The 21,174-nt window shown below is 34.1% G+C and overlaps 1 protein-coding gene across 2 annotated transcripts in view; it reads right to left on the bottom strand.

The window, feature by feature from the left end:
* The window catches only part of LOC134546328 (26S proteasome non-ATPase regulatory subunit 5-like), a 75,680-nt gene that overhangs the window by 39,969 nt on the left and 14,537 nt on the right, over nucleotides 1-21,174 (bottom strand). For both annotated transcript variants that reach the window (XM_063389093.1, XM_063389092.1), the window contains exon 8: nucleotides 17,172-17,380. In XM_063389093.1, coding sequence (XP_063245163.1) covers nucleotides 17,172-17,380 — 209 coding nt within the window. The remainder of the gene's footprint in view (nucleotides 1-17,171; nucleotides 17,381-21,174) is intronic.

Genomic DNA, 21,174 nt, shown 5'->3' with positions numbered 1-21,174 from the left:
ATGTTATATGGTTTTGTGTAAGTAGGATGAACATCTTCTTTAAAAGATTGCACTCTGATGTTAGGTTTTGTTTACAAATACCGATACACACATATTTACAAACTGTACGACTATTTAAATTTATCACGTAGCAGTAATCAAACGGGTCTGCCATGTCCCAAAAGTATCTTTTTCGTACCAGCAATTATTCCGTTTACTCGATTTGTTTGTATAAGCTGAAAACATTTTGCATATGCCACCTAACCTCATCAGATATGTTGCCATTTTCACAAATAGAGATGTCGGATGTCCGCTGGAGGACCGCTGGCAGAGCGCCAGACCTCATCCACCCTGGAGTGGAGGTCGGTTGTTCGCCGGCGGTCAACCGACCTCCGGAAGAGGACTATAATCTACGAAACCATCGATTGCGCTGGAGGGCGGTTGGTTTGGTTGTCATTCGAATGACGTTTATAATTACGGCCCTAAGTTTCTAAACTATTAATTAGGATGAACTGAGACATGACTACGCCTCAGTCACGTCTTCATCGGACGGAATCAGCAGCACGGAATTTTTGCTAACAAAGCCAAAATCTCATTTAAACTGTGCACCAAAGATATAAAAATATAGGTGACACTCAGTAAGGAAATATTTCACAAAGCAGTAATAATTCAACTGGCATAGTAATATGAGAATGTTCTAGCATAGAGAAAAACAAATAAAATATTAAATGAAATAAATAGCGTTATTGTAAAGAAATAAATCAATTAATAATTCTTAAAATAAACAAACAAAAATATGTTAATATTGGTCAGTGGGTAATTAGGCTATAAGTAAATAAACAAAATCTTAAACAGATAATTTTAACTAGACAAATATCAATATTACTAAACCGGATAAATAAACAACTTCTGTGAATTGATTCTTTCACAATAATTTGATTGAGTAGCATAAGTTTTAACACTACATATAGCACTTGAAGTGCATGATTATATGCCATTTGTGGTACATACAGAGATAGTCGAATAAGATTGTATCAAATCAAGATTTCCAAACTGACATGTTTTCCCCCGGAAAATTAACATATTATGGCAAAGATGATGAACATATAAATCTTTTTTTAAGTGTTGGTTTATGAAAATATAGCGTTTGCACATTAAGTAGAGTACTAATCAGTTATGAAGAAGCTGTTCACGCAAAAATAAGAAATTCCATCTCCAAAGGTATGGGAGTTGGATGAAATATGTTTTCAATAACTGGTTCAATATTTTTGACGCGTTATCGATACGTGATTTAAACTTAAATTGGTCACTCCAAATAATGTCATAAGATCAGTTAGTTTTATGAGTTTTTTTTCGAAATTCAACGTATTAGGAAGTGAAACTACTAGTCATTTTAATCTACGGTCTGAAGTTCGCACCGATTAAACGTGGGGCATTTAAAATCAAATTTTAATATATTATTCCAAGGCAAAACATTATTAAAAATTGCTACGAATATTTAACGCCAGCAAAGCCGTGGGTGGACGTGCACGCGCAGGCAGTATTCTAAAATAGGAACCGAGTTTATCTAAGTTCCCATGCAGAAAACTACAGTTGTCCGTTTGCACGTTTACTGCTGGCAATGCTGGGTAGCTTCTGGCTATGATAAATAATGGCTCTGCTAGCTTGTTAGCTATGGCCGACTTTCGAAAATACAACACTCGAAATTTCATTTATGGCCCATTGGTAGAACTCAGATTGCTGTGGCTGTGAGCTGCTGCATCGGTGATGGCCCACACGCTACGCATCATGTTATAAGTGGTCCAATTTTTTTTGTGTGTACTCATGACTATATATTTACTTACCCTGCCTAATTTTTTCATTAGCTCTCCAATGTAGTAAAATCATTTTAACCGATTACACAGCTGCAGGCCTAAATCAGGTTCGTGTTGAACTTGAACTTGAGTTACGTGGCCAGCACACTCGTGTGAATATTGTTCATTGAACTTGTTCAAGGTTGCTTTAATTTTAATTTAGTGTACGTGCATATTACAAAGTTCTATCATCTCACATGATACTACCAAACATGTATGAAATGGGGAGGGTACCCGAGGGCAGGTATTGTACACCGAATGCAGATTTCTGTCTGAGAGCCCGGACGCAACTACGTGCCTTGAAGGATGATATTAAATTAGGCCGTACAGCGGAGAGTTGACGGAAACAGAAGATTCTCTAGAAAACTAGCCCGCCAACGGCAACGTCCACCACGGTTCCTACTTGCGAAAAATCGGGGGCTGACTCCACCGGAGATCGAACGTGAATCGCCTTTGTGGGTGTCAAGTGGTCTGACCACACTGACACTACTATCACCACTCACAAAATACTATTACGATGCTATGTATGAATGCAAAGTAAGATTATATTTATTTTAACTACAAAGCTATGTACAAAATGGGAATGCCCACAACTACATCTATAAACTAATCGCAAACTTTTTTTTAAAATTATTGTTCACTGTTAGCATGCCTGCATATTAATTTCAGGACCGGAGGTTCGAATATTGGCACTGCTTTGAAAGTTTGAAACAGAAACAAATGGTAAGCACAACAAATAGAAAAGTAATTCAAATAGAGGCAAATATGTTGCGGGCATAGTATAGCATTGTTAAAGTTACCAAGTTCGTTTGCAAACTTAACAGAATCAGATGGTAGGCACAACAAGTAGGAGAGTATTTTAAAATGAAGCAAACGTGTTGCGGGCATTATATAGTACTGTTAAGGTTACCCAGTTTGATTGTAAACTTTTAACAGAATCAGATGGTAGTCACAACAAGTAGGATAGTATTTCAAACCGAAGCAAGCTTGTTGCGGGTACGATATAGTACTGTTAAGGTTACCCAGCTAGTTTACAAACTTTTAACAAAATCAGATAGTTTCTAGAACCAAGTTATTGTAACTGTAACGGAAAGTGATTGGTGCTGCTTGCGAAACAGTTTGTTGGCTCAGCAGTAACATGTTTAGTAATTTTTACAATACTTCGAGACAGTATTTTTAATCATTTATACATTTGTAACAACAAAACTGTCTGTTCTGTCTATAGAGAATATAGTTCCTCCAAGAGAAAACGCGTTACAAGATTTGGATTGTTACTCAAACGATAGTTATTGTAACGAAGTAGGAAACAATCTGTTAATATTACTAAAGTCTTGTTGCAGGTACCATTTAAACGGATTACAGAACAGTTTTGTTGATATCTCAGTGACTATTTTTCTCAGTGGATATTTACAGACATTTTTACTGTGAGACAGTTTAGTGAAAAAAAACTTTCGGGTTCTATTTTATGTTTTTTCTCTCCTAACGGATTTTTAAATTATCTACGTCTCATTTGCACCATAATAGTAGACATTTGTTTCAAGTATGCAGTTTCAATTGTATAATAGATGGTCTAGCCATTTAGACAAAATAATATAAATGCATATGAATGAGAGCAAGTGTATAATACAAAAGTAAGTTCAAATCGCAGCTTTCGCTTCCTATTTTCAGAGACTAGGGATCAGTGACATCGTCGTACAGGTAAAGCGAACCATACGCTACTGAAGTCGTCTGCACGAGGTATTCCAGTGCACAGCAATTTCGGAGCTAAACAACTCGTTCCTATGCAGTTGCTATGGTAAAATAGTACTGTGCTTCGTTGAAAGACGTTTTCGTAGACTTTTTTCATTTACCTTTATCGCAAAAATTTTTTTGTTATATGATAACTTATTAGAAGAAGGCTATACGTAAAATTACTCAAAAATATCGTGGGTATTTGCTGTTTTGGGTAACGCATAAACATCTCCACTTTGCTTATATTACGAATTGACCACAGTTAAGGAAGATGGTTTTGTGAATATTATGTTTTATATTTCTAAGATCGTAGTAGCATCTGTCTCTTACCTTCCCCCCGCAAATAACAAGGAAAAAATTATAATCACAGAAAGGTAGGTTATGAGCCTCATTACTGCTGTCAATCAATGCATTTCGTACAACAGTGTGCACACAGCAGACGTGAATTATTAACAACTATAAAGTCAAAGTATTATAAATTACATTTTACAGCTACCGTTCATTACTTCAATGGCTGTTATTGTTATAATGTTTGAAGTGCCGAACATCATTAAAGTTTACAAGAAACGATTTTATTACTAGAAAATTAATTTTAATTTATAAAGTTTGATTAGCTACGCAGATATGAACGCAACGAGAAAACTTACAATGTAATATCTAATTAGGCCTTATGACGATACATTTCGTGAAAAGTCGCATTGTCATATTCCATCCAGCATTTTCCCCCAGATTTGACTCGAAGGTTACATTTGTAGGGTCATCACATTCAGCTTGTAAAGTTTCATGAACAGTAAAGTTGTAAACGTAATTTTACCGAAACATTTATAACATAATGGCTATTGTAGACATGATTACAATATATTTCGTGAAGCCCCATATTAAAATGTAATTCACAATTTCCCTTAGATTGGCCCTATAAATATTCCTGGGAAATACCTTGCCCTATACAAACATATAATTGGTTTCTATCGGCTCAGGAGACAAAAAAAATTGTATTGTAATACTATATATTAGGATAGTCAATTGTGTGGTGATTACCTAGTATTTTCTTTGAGCTATTTTCTCAAAACGAGAGCTACGTATAAGCACACTGACATAATTGTTTGTTCAAAGTTTCTCTTCGGCAGTTACAAACAACAATTGTCTGTATGCAAGTTTGTTTTCCACGATAATAATAATAATAATAATTTGTTTTTAATGGAGCCGCTTGGCATGAAGACAAATACTCATTGCAACGTAATTGAAAACACGTTTTGTTCGACAGAACTATTTCACGTGCCTACATTTTGTTTACCTACAAAAAGAAAACGCACTCAAGACGAGGGCAGAATGTAACTTTGAAGACGACACGCATGCTAGAAATATCATTTTGGAGCGCTGCAACATAGTCAAACAGGGCTTCTTCACACTGAAGTATATTTCATAAATACCAACCGGGCACAAGCAAAACTTAGATTGAAGAATGCGTTAAATTTTGCTACAAATTTTTCACCAATAACATTTTACGTTAACGACTGAATGTCCCATTACAAAATGTGTCGGTCATTCCGCATACACGCCAGTTGGGAGCATTGATAACACTCAAAAGTGCTAGTGCGCTCGGTACTCATAGCCGGATCAACCTTATCGCCCCATCTATTGCGAGCCTCGGAGCCCCAGCCAGGCGGCTGCCTTTAAAGTGAACAGTATATAGGTCTAGTGGACGTTTAGTAATTTTAAATTCATGTTGCCCTTGCTTTCAGTAGCCCTACTTTTTCCATCCATCTATAATAAAATATATAAATGAAAACGTGAAAAAAAAAATCAAACACAATGTTTAATTGAGTAGGTTTAAGAAAACTGTATTTAACTCATATTTCCATATTAAGGTTCATTAGTCAGGTAGTTGATAGCTTACATTTTCTATAGTTGATAGACGAGATAGAAATAATAATATGCAATTTCGGTAGACATTAATGCACAATGTGCATCAATAACAACTTGTCATGCGATTGGTATATAAAGCGAAACATTGTGCACTATTCCCTAGGAATATTATGATTTCAGCGAAACATTAAAAAGTAACTTAACCTTGTTTCTTCCAACTAAATATGGCGTACAAAAACCAAATGCAACAAATATCTGGTCCCATTACCATTAAGAAAGTTTTGTTTACATCCAGTACTGTGGATGCTAGGCCACTCAAACGGATATAACATCAGCTTCAGCATCGTTTTTCCTTTGCTGGTCTCTCCCTTCCCTACAGTTAATCATATTTAAGTTTCCCGCACCCCTTCTCAAAACTAGTGGTACACGATCTATTGCCTGTCTGTAGCATGAAACAGGCTGGGGAAATTCCAGTGTCACTAATGTGTTCCTAAATGCCTTATCCTTTCCGGTCCAAATCACCTGCTAATTCCCCCCCCCCCCCCCCCAACCAAATAACTTATACTGTCGTATTCCTACCTGAAATTTTCAGATGAGTGAGACAACACGGCACCACTAGAGTGGCGGGTTGCATTTGATATATTTGGAATTTTAGGGGATACATTACTTCCGTTGGAGCTTACGATTTTGATACAGTAAGAGTCACATATTTTATTTTAGATGAATGTATATTCAGATAGGTATTTCGTAATATTGTATTATTACATGTTTTATACAAATTTTTTTGGTTCCAGAAAAAAGTGAATATTTCTCATATTCTGGCTCAAGCACACGAATAATTTATTATTTTTAAAAATTTTAAAATACATCTCTCAATAGTATGCATAATGAACTTGTAAACTACCAAAAATGACTAAATTACATCGATCGGCTACTGAAATAATACCTACAAGAAATGTCATATATTTCAACTTTGAGTGCCTGTTATGAGAAAACTATAAGTTATAGTGAAAATCGGTTTTGCAGAGAAACTTGTACGTATGAGGCCAATATAAAGACAAAATAATATGATATAAATTAATTTGGGCCTAACACCCTTAATAATCCTGACAACTAACCATTCGGAAAAGTATCCGCTGAGTCCGTGCAGTTGACTCATTTACTCGTCACTATATGGCAGATGTATGCGAGTAGATGCGGATGCAGATGACGTCCTCGCCAATACCATATTTCCCCCCTGACACGAACAAGCGCCACACAACATTACATATTTCTCAATCTCGCTGGTAAAAATGCTCTAATGTGATTGTTGCTGGAGACGGCCAGTGAAAACACATCCGCATTGACTGGCTGCGACGCCTGACGTAATGGCTAGCAGTCGTAATCAGGTGAACTGTATTAAGGCGGGTGGCCTGTGCGTTGGCTGATAGCTTGTCCCAGATATCCTGGTTACCGCGGTCAGCTATTTAAACTTGAGATATTCTCACTATATTTGCGAACACAGTGCGTAGCTCTGTACCTAGGAAGCCCGGATAATGTGATGGCTTGTCTGGTATCGTATGAAGTATGCAAAAAGTGCTCTTTTTTTAAATATAAAAGTAAACCAATAATAAATTATATCAAATAAAGTGTATGACCTATAGTAATTTGTTAATTTGTTTAGCTCGCCGAATATACTACTTCTTATACTCTAGAATATAGTTAAGGAAGGGATTTTGATCGTATTGAGCAGAACATACTTATAGTTTGTATTGCGATATATATTGTATGAATTACTTACAAATTATTTCAACAAATAAAGAAAAACATACAAATAATTACATTTTCCGAATATTCTTGTCCGTTTGAGTGTATTTGTTTCTGTTTTAATACCTCAGCAGTATAGCAAATGCATAGATCGATATATATAGACTATATATTTGTATATATATTTAATTAAAGGAAACAATAACCACAAAATAAGATTGTCGAATGAATATTGATCTCAAGTGATTTCACATAACATATTGTTCGTCTGGATCTGAAAAGCAGCCCATTAATATTACCTTTCCAAGTGGTTGATATAATTAGATGAAATCGGAAATCAGCGTACACTAAAAATGCCAATAAATCTAGGCTTTTTTAGATGATTTCAACCAAATACTACTCGTATCACCAGAAATTCCCAAATGTTGTGACACTATAGTTACTTATTGCTGTCATGTGATTATTTCATACATGGACATAGTAAAAAAACAAACCCTTACTTTATTTAAATTACTTTAAACTTTCACTCGGCTGATGCCAAGTTATCATTACATACGCCGGTCAGATACACATTGAAACTATCATCATTTAAAACACACACCGTGTTTGAATTATAATTTTTTAGACTAGTACATTCATATTTAGAAGCGTTCAATTGGGAAGTCACAGGCCTATATCGTCATTTGTTCAGCGATGGTTGCGATGTGGTCATTAACTTAATTCTGAAATACACAAAAAATCGTGCAGCATTTTTGCCGTACACGCCACCGTTTTCGAAAAAATTAATGCATTTTGTTCGCGTCGTGAATTGTCCATACTTTTGTAATTTAAATGATAGAAACAAGCTTTTTCGGTGTTTTAATATTCACATATTGTTTTAAAATATATTTTCATTTCAAATTAAAAATTTAACTATTATAAGTTTTTATTAATTTTTTTAAATGTTTTTGTAGGTTTTGCGTGCTTTCCGGCATTCTGGAGCGTTCAATACTCCACAGCTTTGGTTCAAATAATGGAGATTTTGTGCTCCACAAGTCGTTCAAAATCGTTGCACTTGCCAACATCCATCGCAAAGCAGACATGAAAAAGGTTATGTAGGGTGATGTTCTGATTACAAACTAGCTGCAAAGTTATCTTTTTAATTAAGTTTTCATGAACAAACTGTTCTAAAAATGTGAAATCTGAAATTTAAAAATGGGCTATGTCTACAGAAATAATAACTGAACAATTACAATCGGCTTATGCATTTAACAACATATGCATAATAAACAAACTTGACGAAGAACGGTTTATACAGTAAGTATTGCTTATTTGTTTATGAATACTTGAGAAATAATTACTTATGTCTTATAGTGACTATGAAATCACAATAAGTTGTACTTCAACAAGTATTACTTCATGAAGTATTACTTTAAAGCATTCGAATAAGTAATACTTATTTATTGTACTGTGAAATGAAAACAACGCAGTTCACTATGAATTCCTCCCTAACTGTCCTAGGCGAGAATCCCGGTTATTGAAATGCGTTGCAATCGGACATTGCAGTTCTTCCTTGAATCAGGTAAACAAAATTGCTTCCTCCCGCCACCCTCTCGTTTCTCGGAAAATCCACAGCTATGGCAAGCGTTAACCTTTCTTCCCCTTCCTTTGTTAACATTCCTCAGAGAGCGAAGCCAAGATTAACCTTGACTTCTTTCTATCCATCCCCTGGCATCATTTCGCATTATTTGATGGCAAGAGTGATATTTCCTTATTTCGTGCTCTCGCATTCTGAATTGGGACAATGCGATATCTAAGCAATGTTAGTATGTATTTAAAACACATGATACGCGCAAAAAATGTATGCACAAATTAAAATAAATTACAACTGCAATGCTTTGTTGCATTGAAATATTGTGATGTCTCAGCACCATTTTTAACATATCCACCGTTTGCAATAACCACGTTCTACAAATATAAACAATATAGCGGATGGCAGAGAGTACGAGAGAGTGCAGCAAGTATATAGCATCGCTTTCGCTGGTACTCTCGCTCTTTCGCACTCTCTCAGCGCATTATCGAGACGGCCAGAATGCTCTGTACGATGACCTGACACACGCCCTAATATATGCAATTTGCTTGCTCACTAAATAATTGACAAAATATCCGGTCATTATCAAGTTGTTATATAGTCATTAATATAATATTGTTTATCGTACTACCAAGCAATGTTATATTTGTATGCACTTTTCATATTATCACATTTAGAAAACGCAGAATTTTTTTTACATGTATAACCCCCAGTCTTTTCGTTCTTACAGCTGCAGCTTTTTGTGAAAAAAAAAATTGTTAACATGTTTACCACGTGATTTCTCATACTATGCAGCCCTGCCATATTCAGTAATTTATTTGGTTTGTTGTTAGTTAACAAATTTCGGTTCAACGTAGCTGGAAGAATGTTAGCTCTATTATGTAAATAGCTAATACTGGCCGTGCATGCTACCCTTGATAGCAACCCAGAGGTATGCGAGTCAGGTACCGGCCTAGCGTGGTAGATAACCTGCAGACAACGAAGAAACGTAATACATCAACGTAACAATTTATTTACAGTAGCCTATGTGACGAGAGGCCGCGGTTGGTTACAGGATACTGCGCTCATCTTCTGGCACGTTTTGTTGTTGACTGCCTTACATTAACGTTTTCTATATATCAATGATCAACGAATACTACACTAAAATAGTCTTGATTTTGCTTTGCTTAGCTGTTATCAACATCAAACAATTGTACTCCATCCCATACTTTTACGTTTCCGAAATCTTGTAGAATTATATAGGCTGTAATATATATTAATCTTGTAGAAATTATATATATACATAAATAAAATTAATCATTTACAGACAAATGCGTACTAAGATATGCTGTCAACGTAAAAAAAATACTACACTCATTGTCAGTGGCCTGCGCGTAGACGTGCGAGGCACTCAGTACGGATGTATAGCGTTTGTGCGCCTGAAGGTCTCGAATATACTAAATAATTCTAGCCGGTTGCTTTCAAAACAGTAAGAAAATACTTATGTTACTCCCCTACCACTTCGTTTTCTCCATAAATAATGTTTAGTAGTACATTCTTGACCTGTTAGTGAAACGGTTTTCGGTTTTATATTTGTGTGATTTTACCAACGTCTGTATCATTTCGACGGCGCGACTTCAACAACATCTTAAATTTTTATTATAATTTTTAAAATTTATGTTTCTTTTAATAAGCAATTATACATTAAATGTTGGCACATTGCATTTGCTTTCATCTATCAATAACGGTATCTTCTATTTTTACATAAATACTGCCAACAGTATACACATGAAGCCACCACCTACCGTGCTTTTATGAACACGATGGCATGGCACTTGCCATCAGAATTATAAATGATCATACAGTTTTGTAGGAGCAGAAAATTTATAGTGTGTTAACTTGGTTTGACAAGCAATAACGATGTCACAAATCTATGCTTGTACTGTACAAATGAAACGATATTCTATACTTCAAAAAGCTTAAAAAAATTGCCATAACTCTGACTTAATTTGCAGTTCAACAGAATTCTGTCAAAAAATCGTTTTATATTCACTATGATAGTAATAATGGGAGCATAGATAAACATAACAGTTACAATAATATAATTGCACACAAACCATGTTCTAATGAGTAAAACAATATTTATTGATTTCGTTTAATATATTGATTTATTTTGCTGTTTGCTACAAAACACGTGGACAATAAGTTACATGAACGACAAAAGAGTTACCACGAATTCAATCGTATCCTGTATCTTAGCAACAATTACTCACTTTTTTAAATTGATACCTTCTGAATAACGATTTTTTTTCTCTCGTGATGTATTTCAAGGCCATCTTTTTATTTACTTCGTATTTATATGCAAAGTGATGTGGTAATTTATCCAGTTCCTAGACAGTATCATTATATATACACGCAGAATAAAAATTTAAATAGTCACATAATTTGCCTTGGGCTTTAAAAAAAAAAAAACTAAAGGTTTACTAGGAATTCCCCCGGCCAAGCTGTTATGTAGAATTTCTGCTGTATTGACTAGCTGTCAAAGGGAGGAATGGCCGGGGACCCAGACGTTATTCCCGACTTTTACTGGCTTTAAGTATGGCAACATGGTAGGTCGCGAAATAAGTTGTAGATCTCATCGCACCCTTGACATTGCCAACATGCCCCAGCGGAATTTTCCGAAGATGGCAGGTACCTAACGCTGTTAATGTTTCAAAAATGCCTAAAAACTAATAGCGTCACATACACATGCCATCACAAATAGGAAATAACAAGTATCCATCATACATTATTAATGGCAGGGATTCGGGAAGTTGCAAATCATTCGAAATACTAATCCCGGACTTCACAGCTCTATAACTGGCGTAATTGGTGCCATAACAAAATTTAAGTATGGTACACCAAGCATAGAGGTAATATACATGTGGATGATATCAAGACAACTTTTTATCAAAATGTTAACATAGTTGTGTCGTAGTAAAAAATATTTAACATAAAAAAATTATGTAAATAGGATAATAATGAAAATCGAGAAATTTGAAAATTTTAATGTTGCATTACGTTCATAAAAATAAATATTTCAGAGTGTACGATCTAAGTCATGGTTTCGTTTAGGTAATGCTATTAATAGCGATATAAATACAACATATTTTTACAATAAAAACCCCCATATAAAGTGTCAAAAAATCCGCAATTATACAAATGAAAACTTACTCGAAAAACTGAGAAACAGATTTGTGATATGTAAGCGATTAATCAGTGCTTACAATAAGAAGTTTATATTAAATACATTTGCAGGCAACACATTCTTTGTTCTACTGTTCATTTTTGATGTTCTTCATTAAGAGATTCTGTTAAGAGAAGAAAAACAAAGAAATTTCACTTCTATGCGGTCCATCGTTTGCCATATTAAAAAGGAACACAGTCTGTCGCCCAAGGTACTCACTTGCTATCATGTCGGAATTTTTATATGTAGGCTACGATAAGTATAATAGTAATGCCTAAAAGATAACAGTACGACAAATAATATTGTTTTAAAAATTTAGTGTACAGTCGTACTAAAATAGAACTATGGCCAATACCATAAAAACTCGTCCACGTACCAAAGTTTTCGTACAGTATATACGCTGTCATGCTCTTTACTTTGTTACCGAATTTGTGATAAACTGGAATATTTGTTAGTGTGTTACGATTATGTTTATAATTCCTTTATAATAAAATTTAATATTTACACGTTCTTTTATTGAGTCACCCCTATATTATTATGTATGTGTAAAAACGTGGAAAAATTTCACAAATAAATTGTGCAAAGTTTGTGTTCACAGTTCGATATTGACTGCTTCCAACGTTATTATTTTAGGTTTAAGAAAATATAGCTGCTAAATACAAATGTTTAGTGATTTTTATATATGGTATATTATTCTGAAGTGTCTCCTGTCATTATTTCTTCAGCTCGAATTTAATCCTATTTCATGCATGCAAACATATGAGCACATGCTGCTTATCATCATTCTGTGGGTTCCCCAATCCCTTACCAGATGTCAGACATTTTGCTTTGCATCTCGAGAGTTAGGTTTCGAGAATAGTTCCAACACTGCTTCCTAGATAGCACTACAATCACTGAGCGATTGTAATAAAAAATAACGGTTTTACAGCAGTCAGATACTTAAAACATAAGACTTAAACATTTTAGGCTGAACAACTTTAGGCTGAACGACGTTAGGCTGAGTGACTTTAGGCTGAGTGACTTTAGGCTGAACGACTTAAGGCTGAGTGACTTTAGGCTGAGAGACTTTATGCTGAATGATTTTAGGCTCTACGACTTTAGGCTGAATGATTTTAGGCTAAGTGACTTTAGGCTGAACGATTTTAGGCTGTGTGACTTTAGGCTGAATGATTTTAGGCTGAATGACTTTAGGCTGAATGACTTTAGGCTGAATGACTTTAGGCTGAGTGATTTTAGGCTTAATGACTTTAGGCTGTGTGACTTTAGGCTGAATAGTGTTTCAGAGAGGGTATTAGGCTGAACGATTTTAGGCTAAGTGGTGGCAGTCCGAAAGTGATTGGATTCGTTTTTTTTTGTCTTTTGGATAGTAAAAAACGAATTAAAAATAAATTTTTTTTATTTCATATAACGAACTGTAACAAAACTTAACATAAATAACGTAAATAATTAATTATGTAGAGTTTTTTCACCTTTTTTTGATATTCAACCCTAAAGGCAGTGAAACGGGAGCACGTTATTTTTTATAGTAGTAAATCATATATCCAAGAAAACTAGGATAAAGGTAAATAACTGAGCAAGAATAAGGTAAAAATTAGGATTTAATATTAGTTTTAACTTTTACCATTTTTTTCTATATTTACGTAAAAGGGGTGAAAAGGTAGTTGATATTTTTATTGAAAAAATCGTATCTCTGAAGCTAATCAAGCCGGATGTAATTTATGTAGTTTTATTCACAGACATGCAACATATTCCAACTCTTGCTTACAAAATACTTCATTCTACTTTTTAAAAGGTGAAATTTTGAAAATAGTGTTTTAACATTAAACGATATTATATTTTGATCAAATCAAACATAATTTAAGAATAGGAAATGTTTAATAAACATACCTTAAGCTAACTTCTCTTATTAAACATGTTCTCAAATATCACCTCTTACATTGTAACAGGGGTTTACATTAATTTACAAATAAAAAAAATTGGTTGTCTGTAAAGTCGGTTTACGGACGATAGTTTAATGTGACGTCATAACAAAATATTGATGAAATGATTGCATACTACTTATGAATAAAATGGAATCATTTTTATTGAATTATCACTATTTTGTATGGATACAAAGAAGAAGTGAAATGAAATCTACAATTTAATTGATAAATTTACTTTTATTTGCACTCATTAATTCAAATATGTTTATTACTTTAACGAAGAGATTATTTTAACTATAACTTTTATACATGTTTGCTATTTAACTTCAAGATCGTCGAGAATGTTTTAAGCTTTTTCGCAATTACACATTTAACGACAAAATTTGTTCGTCGTGAAATTTAACGTAGAATTTAATAAAAATGCCTTTGCAGTTAATAAAATAAGTATTAGTAAGTTTAAGAAAGAATTTCTGCTTTAATCTCCAACCCAGACGCTCGTGGTGCGCTGGGGCCGAGATTAAAATTTGTCGAGAATATTTTACGTTTTTTGTCTTGCAGTGCTCAAAATGATATGCAATTGTGGCCCCGGCCACGAAATTTTATTTATAATTCAGTAATAATAACGCCCCTCGCGATAAACAAAGGAAAATATGTACTAATGAGTGCCTGGTTGCCACGACAGCTGATAGAGAGCACAATTCGTTCGGTTCACGTCTGTGACCGTAGATGACAGCACCGTAGGGGAATAATATTATTTCATTTTTATAATACGATTTTATAACAAATACGCATCCCAAATACACCAAAATTATTTATAATGTGTTACAATATTTTTTAAAACATTGTGCAAAAGATCCCGGGTGTAATTTGAATTATTATGTATAACTGTAAAACACCATTGTTCGTACAAAAACGTATTTGAAAATTCAACATTACTTTTAAATAACCGTACCAATTGTGCTGAAAATCGGTGGACGATCGTTAAATTACATAATATTAATAATTAAAATGCCGAAAACATGATTGAAAAGTCAAATCAATGGTTGTTCCAATCGAGTGGAAGAGAGATGCGGCGCAAGCGTACAATGAGCGTAACAGGACACATCGTAGTGAGACTATGTGTGTTACAGAACACTTTTTCATGCATGCAGCCGGCGTTCATCGATTTATTAAACGTCATGTCAAAAAGTTATGGAATTTATTAAATAATTAAAGGCAAAATTCATTTTAACTCAATATAAATATAAGTTTATTATTGTTTTGGAATTCACATCTGCGGTTAAAAGAGAAAAGGATTGAGTTTGGTTTTTGGTTGGCTAGTAGATATTGCCATATTTACTTATTTCTTAATTTTTACATTGGCGTTTGTGTGGGAAAAGAGGTGAATAGTAAAAAATTTTGGTATTTTGTTTAAGAACTACTATGTAAACTCAGAGTCAACTAATACGTTGTATTATAAATTTGATAATTGTATTTTATATTACAAATAAAGATATGATTGTATCAAATATCGTTAAATAATGGAAGGTATTTGTAATAAGGTGAAATTATTTAATAATTCTAAGCATATCTCTAACCACAGTAAATGAAAGTTCAGTGTAAATGATGGTATATAATTTGTTAAAATAATTTCGGTGCGAGTTTAAGAATTTTTTTTTAATTGTCTACCTTATGAAATGAAAATGAGGTAGGTGTGATTTCATCAAGGTAAAATATATCTTTGAACACTCTGAAACAGAAGTTTTAAAATCAGACAGTTAATCCATACTAAAAATAGGGCCTATGCTTAACTACTCCAAAAAATACATTCTTAAACAGTTATGTTGTTAAATAAATATTTTATGCATAAGACAATTTATTTTGTCTAGTTATTCAGTAAAAATATTTGGAATTAATCACATAACGTTTTTTTAATGGTAATATTTTAGCAATACTTAGAATTTGTGCGAACGAAGCCTTTTATTAGCTAGTATAAGTATAAAAGTTAAAGAAAAAAAATAGATATGAAAATAAATATATGTATTTATTTAGGTTTCAAAATACAAATGATTGAAAGCAACAAGTGACATTTTGTGGTTTTAACATTAGAAAAATGCATTTAAAATATTTTATTTTAAATTTATGGAATAGCTTTTCACAAATTGAAATGTATAATGCTACAAACTGAAATCACATGTAACTCTGCAAATCTTATAAGTGGTGGTCTTTTCATTCAAAAATATTTTTTTTTTTGCATTAGAAGCAATCCACCCCTTGAAGCAATACCTTAATTTGATCCAGAAAACAGGAACGCTAATTAAAGACATTTTTCCATACAAGTGTATGTTAATCAAAATAATTTTTTTTTTTTAATAACAATAGCAGTCTGTCTGTTAAATACCATTTCAATAATGGCACTGCCCCTTTCAAAGTACATTTATTTAAACATGTCAATTATATTTACAGAATAAACATTCTAATAATAATTAATTGTACATAAAATCACCGCTGCGGTGTTGACTGTAGGCCTTACTATGTCCGTAGGTGGTAACATTTTTGAGGTACAAAATAATTATGTTATTAATAAAATAATATATGTTTCAATATCTGATAAGAGTAAAAAAGCATAAACTTTGTTTTCTATCAGCAAAAAAAAAATATTAATATTAATTGACTCCCAACTTTGATGTTTATTAAATCCAAAACTACCAACTATAACACTTGAATTACTAACCACACGACTTGCCACTAGTACATCGGGGTAGTTGGGAGGAAAACTAGCCCTATAACTTCTGGCCTTTCCTACCAGAGCTGCTGCTGACTCGTGGGACTGTGCAACATAAACAATGTCTGAACAGACACAGGCATCGGAAATATTTTGGAGAAGTATAAATTAACGTAAAATTTTAACGTAGTCAAGTAAATAGGCAATAAAGGAAAAGAACAGCTATTAAGAAAGATTTTTTTTAGCAGTTATATTATTAAACTTTTGCAGTGTGTTTTAATGTTATGCAAGTGCCATTGACATTTGCAAGCAATGGAAATTAAAAATTCACAAAGATGAAAAAGAGAACGACTTCAAATCATGTCCTAGTTCACTGATGTTACTTCAAAACAGTGCAAATTGAACAGCATTACTTTAAGGCGGATGCATATCAAATCATTATAAAAAACTAAAAAATTCTTAAGTAAACACTACCTGCCAATTGATGAGAAAAACTTACATTCAGTTCAAAGTCACAGGTGGACAATTTCTTAATATGCTAGTAATCTGGATTTTTAATGTTAAAACTAATTAAATAAATGCAGACAAATGATACCTATGAGTCTCGCTCAACAGCAACTTCTGTGCGAGCAAGAACGAAGAATGGTCCTTCACATTCAAATTTCTTCAGACGTTCTAATGTTTCCAACTCAAGCACTTCTTCTGCATAGGGAGAATTCACTATGGCCTCCACCACGTCGAACTTTGCGTGGATGCACAGCTTGTTGGACTCTGATGACCTGTCCATCAGATATTCCAGCAAACCTGGAACATTCACAGCCTCGATGAGCCAGGGTTACAGTAACAGAAGCAATGTATAGCTGGATAAGCCACTGGTGGCCAAATACCATATTTGCTTGCGTAAAGGCCCCGCCCGCGTATACGCCCCCCCCCCCTCCCCTCGTTTTGTAAACATTTTTGAGAAAAAATTTAAAAACATGTTTTTCTGGGTTTATCTGAGGGCAGGGCAGCTTGGCATGCATCAAACAGCAAGCCATGTATTGTGAGCGGCGGGAGGTGATTTTGTAAGCGGCAGTGATACAGAGACTGGTATTATAGTTTGTCCGCTCTCAGTAGGACTGTCGTGAGGCATGACAGACGTACGCAGTTAGTCGTATCTCAAACGACATAAAGATAAAGAAAGCTAGACTCGCGCGCTTGTGATGATGTGCAGTGTTGTCGGAGAAGAAGAGGGGAAGTGAAGGAGGAAGGGAAGTGGAGTGGAGCAGGTACCTACGTAGTCAGCAAGCGCTGCTGGCCGACAGTGTTGCCACGCTTTACTCCTTTGTCTGGTTGGCTGGCTAGCTGGCAAGAGGGAGGTTAAGCCACGCCTCTGCCTCTTTCTTCCCCTGCCGCAGCGCTGCCTCTCCCCCCTGCGGACTCACTGCCTCTCTCTCCCTCTTGCCGCGTCGCTGCCTCCCCCACCCTCCCTCATTAGAACAAAGACGCACGACTTGCCAGTCGTTCCGCCAGCTGTTTCATTTAATCAAAATTTAATTGGCGTTTAAATAAGTTGTGGCAGTATTTCAGTTTGCTTTTATTAAATGTTAGTTTTTCATACCTGAAAAAAAGAAAAATCTATTTTTTCCTCCAAATTCGCGTATAGGCCCCCTCCTCTTTTTTGGAGTCAAAAAAAAAAAGGGGGGGGGGAAGGCTTTTACGCGAGTAAATACGGTACAACATACAGAGGGTAAATGAAGAAACTGTACGCTTTCTTTAACATGTTCAAGGACATTCTCGTACATACTACGAGCGCATTTTTCAGTCTGAAAGTCGAAATTTTTACCCTATATGTGCAGCAACATTCCGTTATCTTAAATACTTTTGCTCAAATTAAAAAAAAAAAAATATTGACTTCTTTAAGGTTCATTTTGTAATATATTACATACTAAGAACAAGTTTTAAATTTTCTATCCATGTAGCATACTTGCACGCAGATATTAGAATAATCTTACTAAAAAAATTTTAAAATAAAAATGGTAAAAAAAATATGACATACATTAAACAGTGTATTATTTGCTAGTCTTGAAAGTTTTAGTGAAAAATCAAAAATATACACAAAATCTCTCTGTGGCAAAAAAAATAAAATTACATTACCTGCTACAATTTCAAAAACCCTTTCACTTAAAATGGCACCCAATTTTCACAAAATACATTACTCCTAATTAAAAATTTCAATTTTCATATTTCACATAGAAACCTAAAAGTGAAGGAAATTGTTTATTGTATTGTGGACTGGTATTTTGTAAATTTCATATTTCATGGTAGGTGGATTCTTATTATATTATATTTATAAACTATATATCACATATATGATTTATAGTATGGTAAGATTGGTAAGCATATTATTATTAAACAATATATTATGTATTAAAGACCATAAGTTCTATGAAATGTTTTGGTTGTCATACATAAACGGGACACACTTCTTCAATTATTTTTAGCTACTGACATCTCCTCAATTTTACGAGCTAAATAAATACATTCAATTTTAAACAAGTATACACTAGTGCACTGCAACTGTACAATCAATAAAAATTTTCTCCTGAACTTACGGTCTCAAATTCAGACTAAACAAAATAAAAATTTTAAATGTTATTATACTTCAAAAAAAATACAGTACCAGGGCAACAGTCTCATTTTACCTCCACCATAATTAGTAAATAACTATAATAACAGTTAATATCACCACAATTTCTCCCCCTTCTCTCATGAAACTTTAGCAACATGTGGATTAATCATGTTTCTTAAGGATAGAATCTAATAAACATCTTCTTAGAAAAAACTGCACCCTATGGATTTACCATATACAACTGTGATTTTTCACTCCTGCTACTAACTCATTGCTTGTGCATCTAGTGTTAGAGGAATTGAACTCATTACGATAGTATGTTCAGTTTTACTCATTTAGTGCACCTACATGCATGAAGTACATTACAACACCTGCAAGTATGTTGTGGAGTACCGTCAACGTAACCCAAAAGCATAAAATCATTCATGCCTCTGCTGAATTTACAACTTCTACTGGGTCACTTACATAGCGCCATCAACAAAAGAAAATTCTGCAACCTGTTGAAATTAAATTGTATGTTAATAAGTACATTATGTAGAATAATTTAATCATTAAAATAAGGTAGCCATGAAGAAAAGTCTAAGATTCAAGGAACATTAATTGCAGTTGGAATTTACACCCATGCTGAAGTAGAACTTAGCGATAGTTTAGCCTGCCAATCTGTAGACCCAGCTGATCAACGGAACAGGTTTTATTACTTGTTAAATATTACTAGACTTCAGACATTTTTCGTGATATCACTTTCAAACCAAAAAACTCAATGACAATAACACTTTATGGCACAAATCTGGTGAAAGTTTCGCCATGGCCTAGTAGTGATTTCAGGAAACAATCGAACACTGAAATCAGGATAGCTGGATCTGAGATTCAAGCTTTAAGTCCTTCCAGAACGTGAGTGAAGTGTCTCAGTTCAAGCTTGAATTAGTCTCTTGTTACACGCGACTGGTAAAGTTTATTAATATAACAATGAAACAAAAAGTTTCAACTAGGCCTGTGCGAATATCAGATTTTTAGTTCCAATTGAATACAAATAAATACAAATAACAAATTATTCTTGAATATGAATATTGAATTTGAATAGTAAGAATGAGAATTAGAATTCCACTAATATTTGTTTTTCACTCTCACTTAAAAAATCCCGCTAAAACATTTTTGAATACTTGTCCTCATTTATCGCATAATCGTCACACTCGCACAAACGTCGCACCTATATTTTTGGCCGTCAAAATTGTAATAAAAAAAACTTCTAGCGTAAACGTCGAATGATGTTTTTGGTCCCGCTATTAGTTGCCGAGCGCTTTGTGTAGGTATCTTTTCCGTATAAAACGATGTATTTTAAAGTAGAAATCGAATATTTATTCGGAAATTACCACTTACTTATTTAACTAACGGAAATACGAAGTTGTCTGACGTGCAAATTTTCTTTTAAAGACTTTTTAAACGTTATTATCTTTATCTGATCGTCTGTGTTGCCGCGGTGTACCGGTGTAGATATCTTTTCCGTATAAAACAATGTATTTTTAAGTAGGAATCTAATATTTATTTGGACATTACCACATACTAATTTAATTTACGCAAATACAATGTTGTCTGACGTGAAAATTTTCTTTTAAAGACTTTTTAAACGTTATTTCCTTTATCTGATCGTCTGCGTCGCCGCGGTGTAGCCAGCACTAGTTGGCATCATTCGTGTTTGGTTATGTTGCTTCTCGTATAGAGCGCACGTACGTAGTTGAATATCGATATCTCGCCAATTGCATGCAACGCGCTCTCTGTCGAGAGCCGAGTTAACTACATTTTGATGGCCCGCATTCTTTCGTGGTAAATGTGTACTACGGCAATAGTTACGCGTTGGTTCACGTCACAGATTCAAGTGGCTTGCGTTCGCGTACCAGTTTGGTTTTTCTATTTGAAGTTGAAGAAAGGTTTTTGTTTAATGAATTATTAATATAAATTGTTTGGTGTGCTCTTGTATACTCCACCTTTT

The sequence above is a fragment of the Bacillus rossius genome, chromosome 1, assembly GCF_032445375.1.
Source record: "Bacillus rossius redtenbacheri isolate Brsri chromosome 1, Brsri_v3, whole genome shotgun sequence".
NCBI classification, from domain to species: Eukaryota; Metazoa; Arthropoda; class Insecta; order Phasmatodea; family Bacillidae; genus Bacillus; species Bacillus rossius.
Note: the sequence above shows the minus strand (reverse complement) of the source record. Positions and strands in the feature narration are given on the sequence as shown.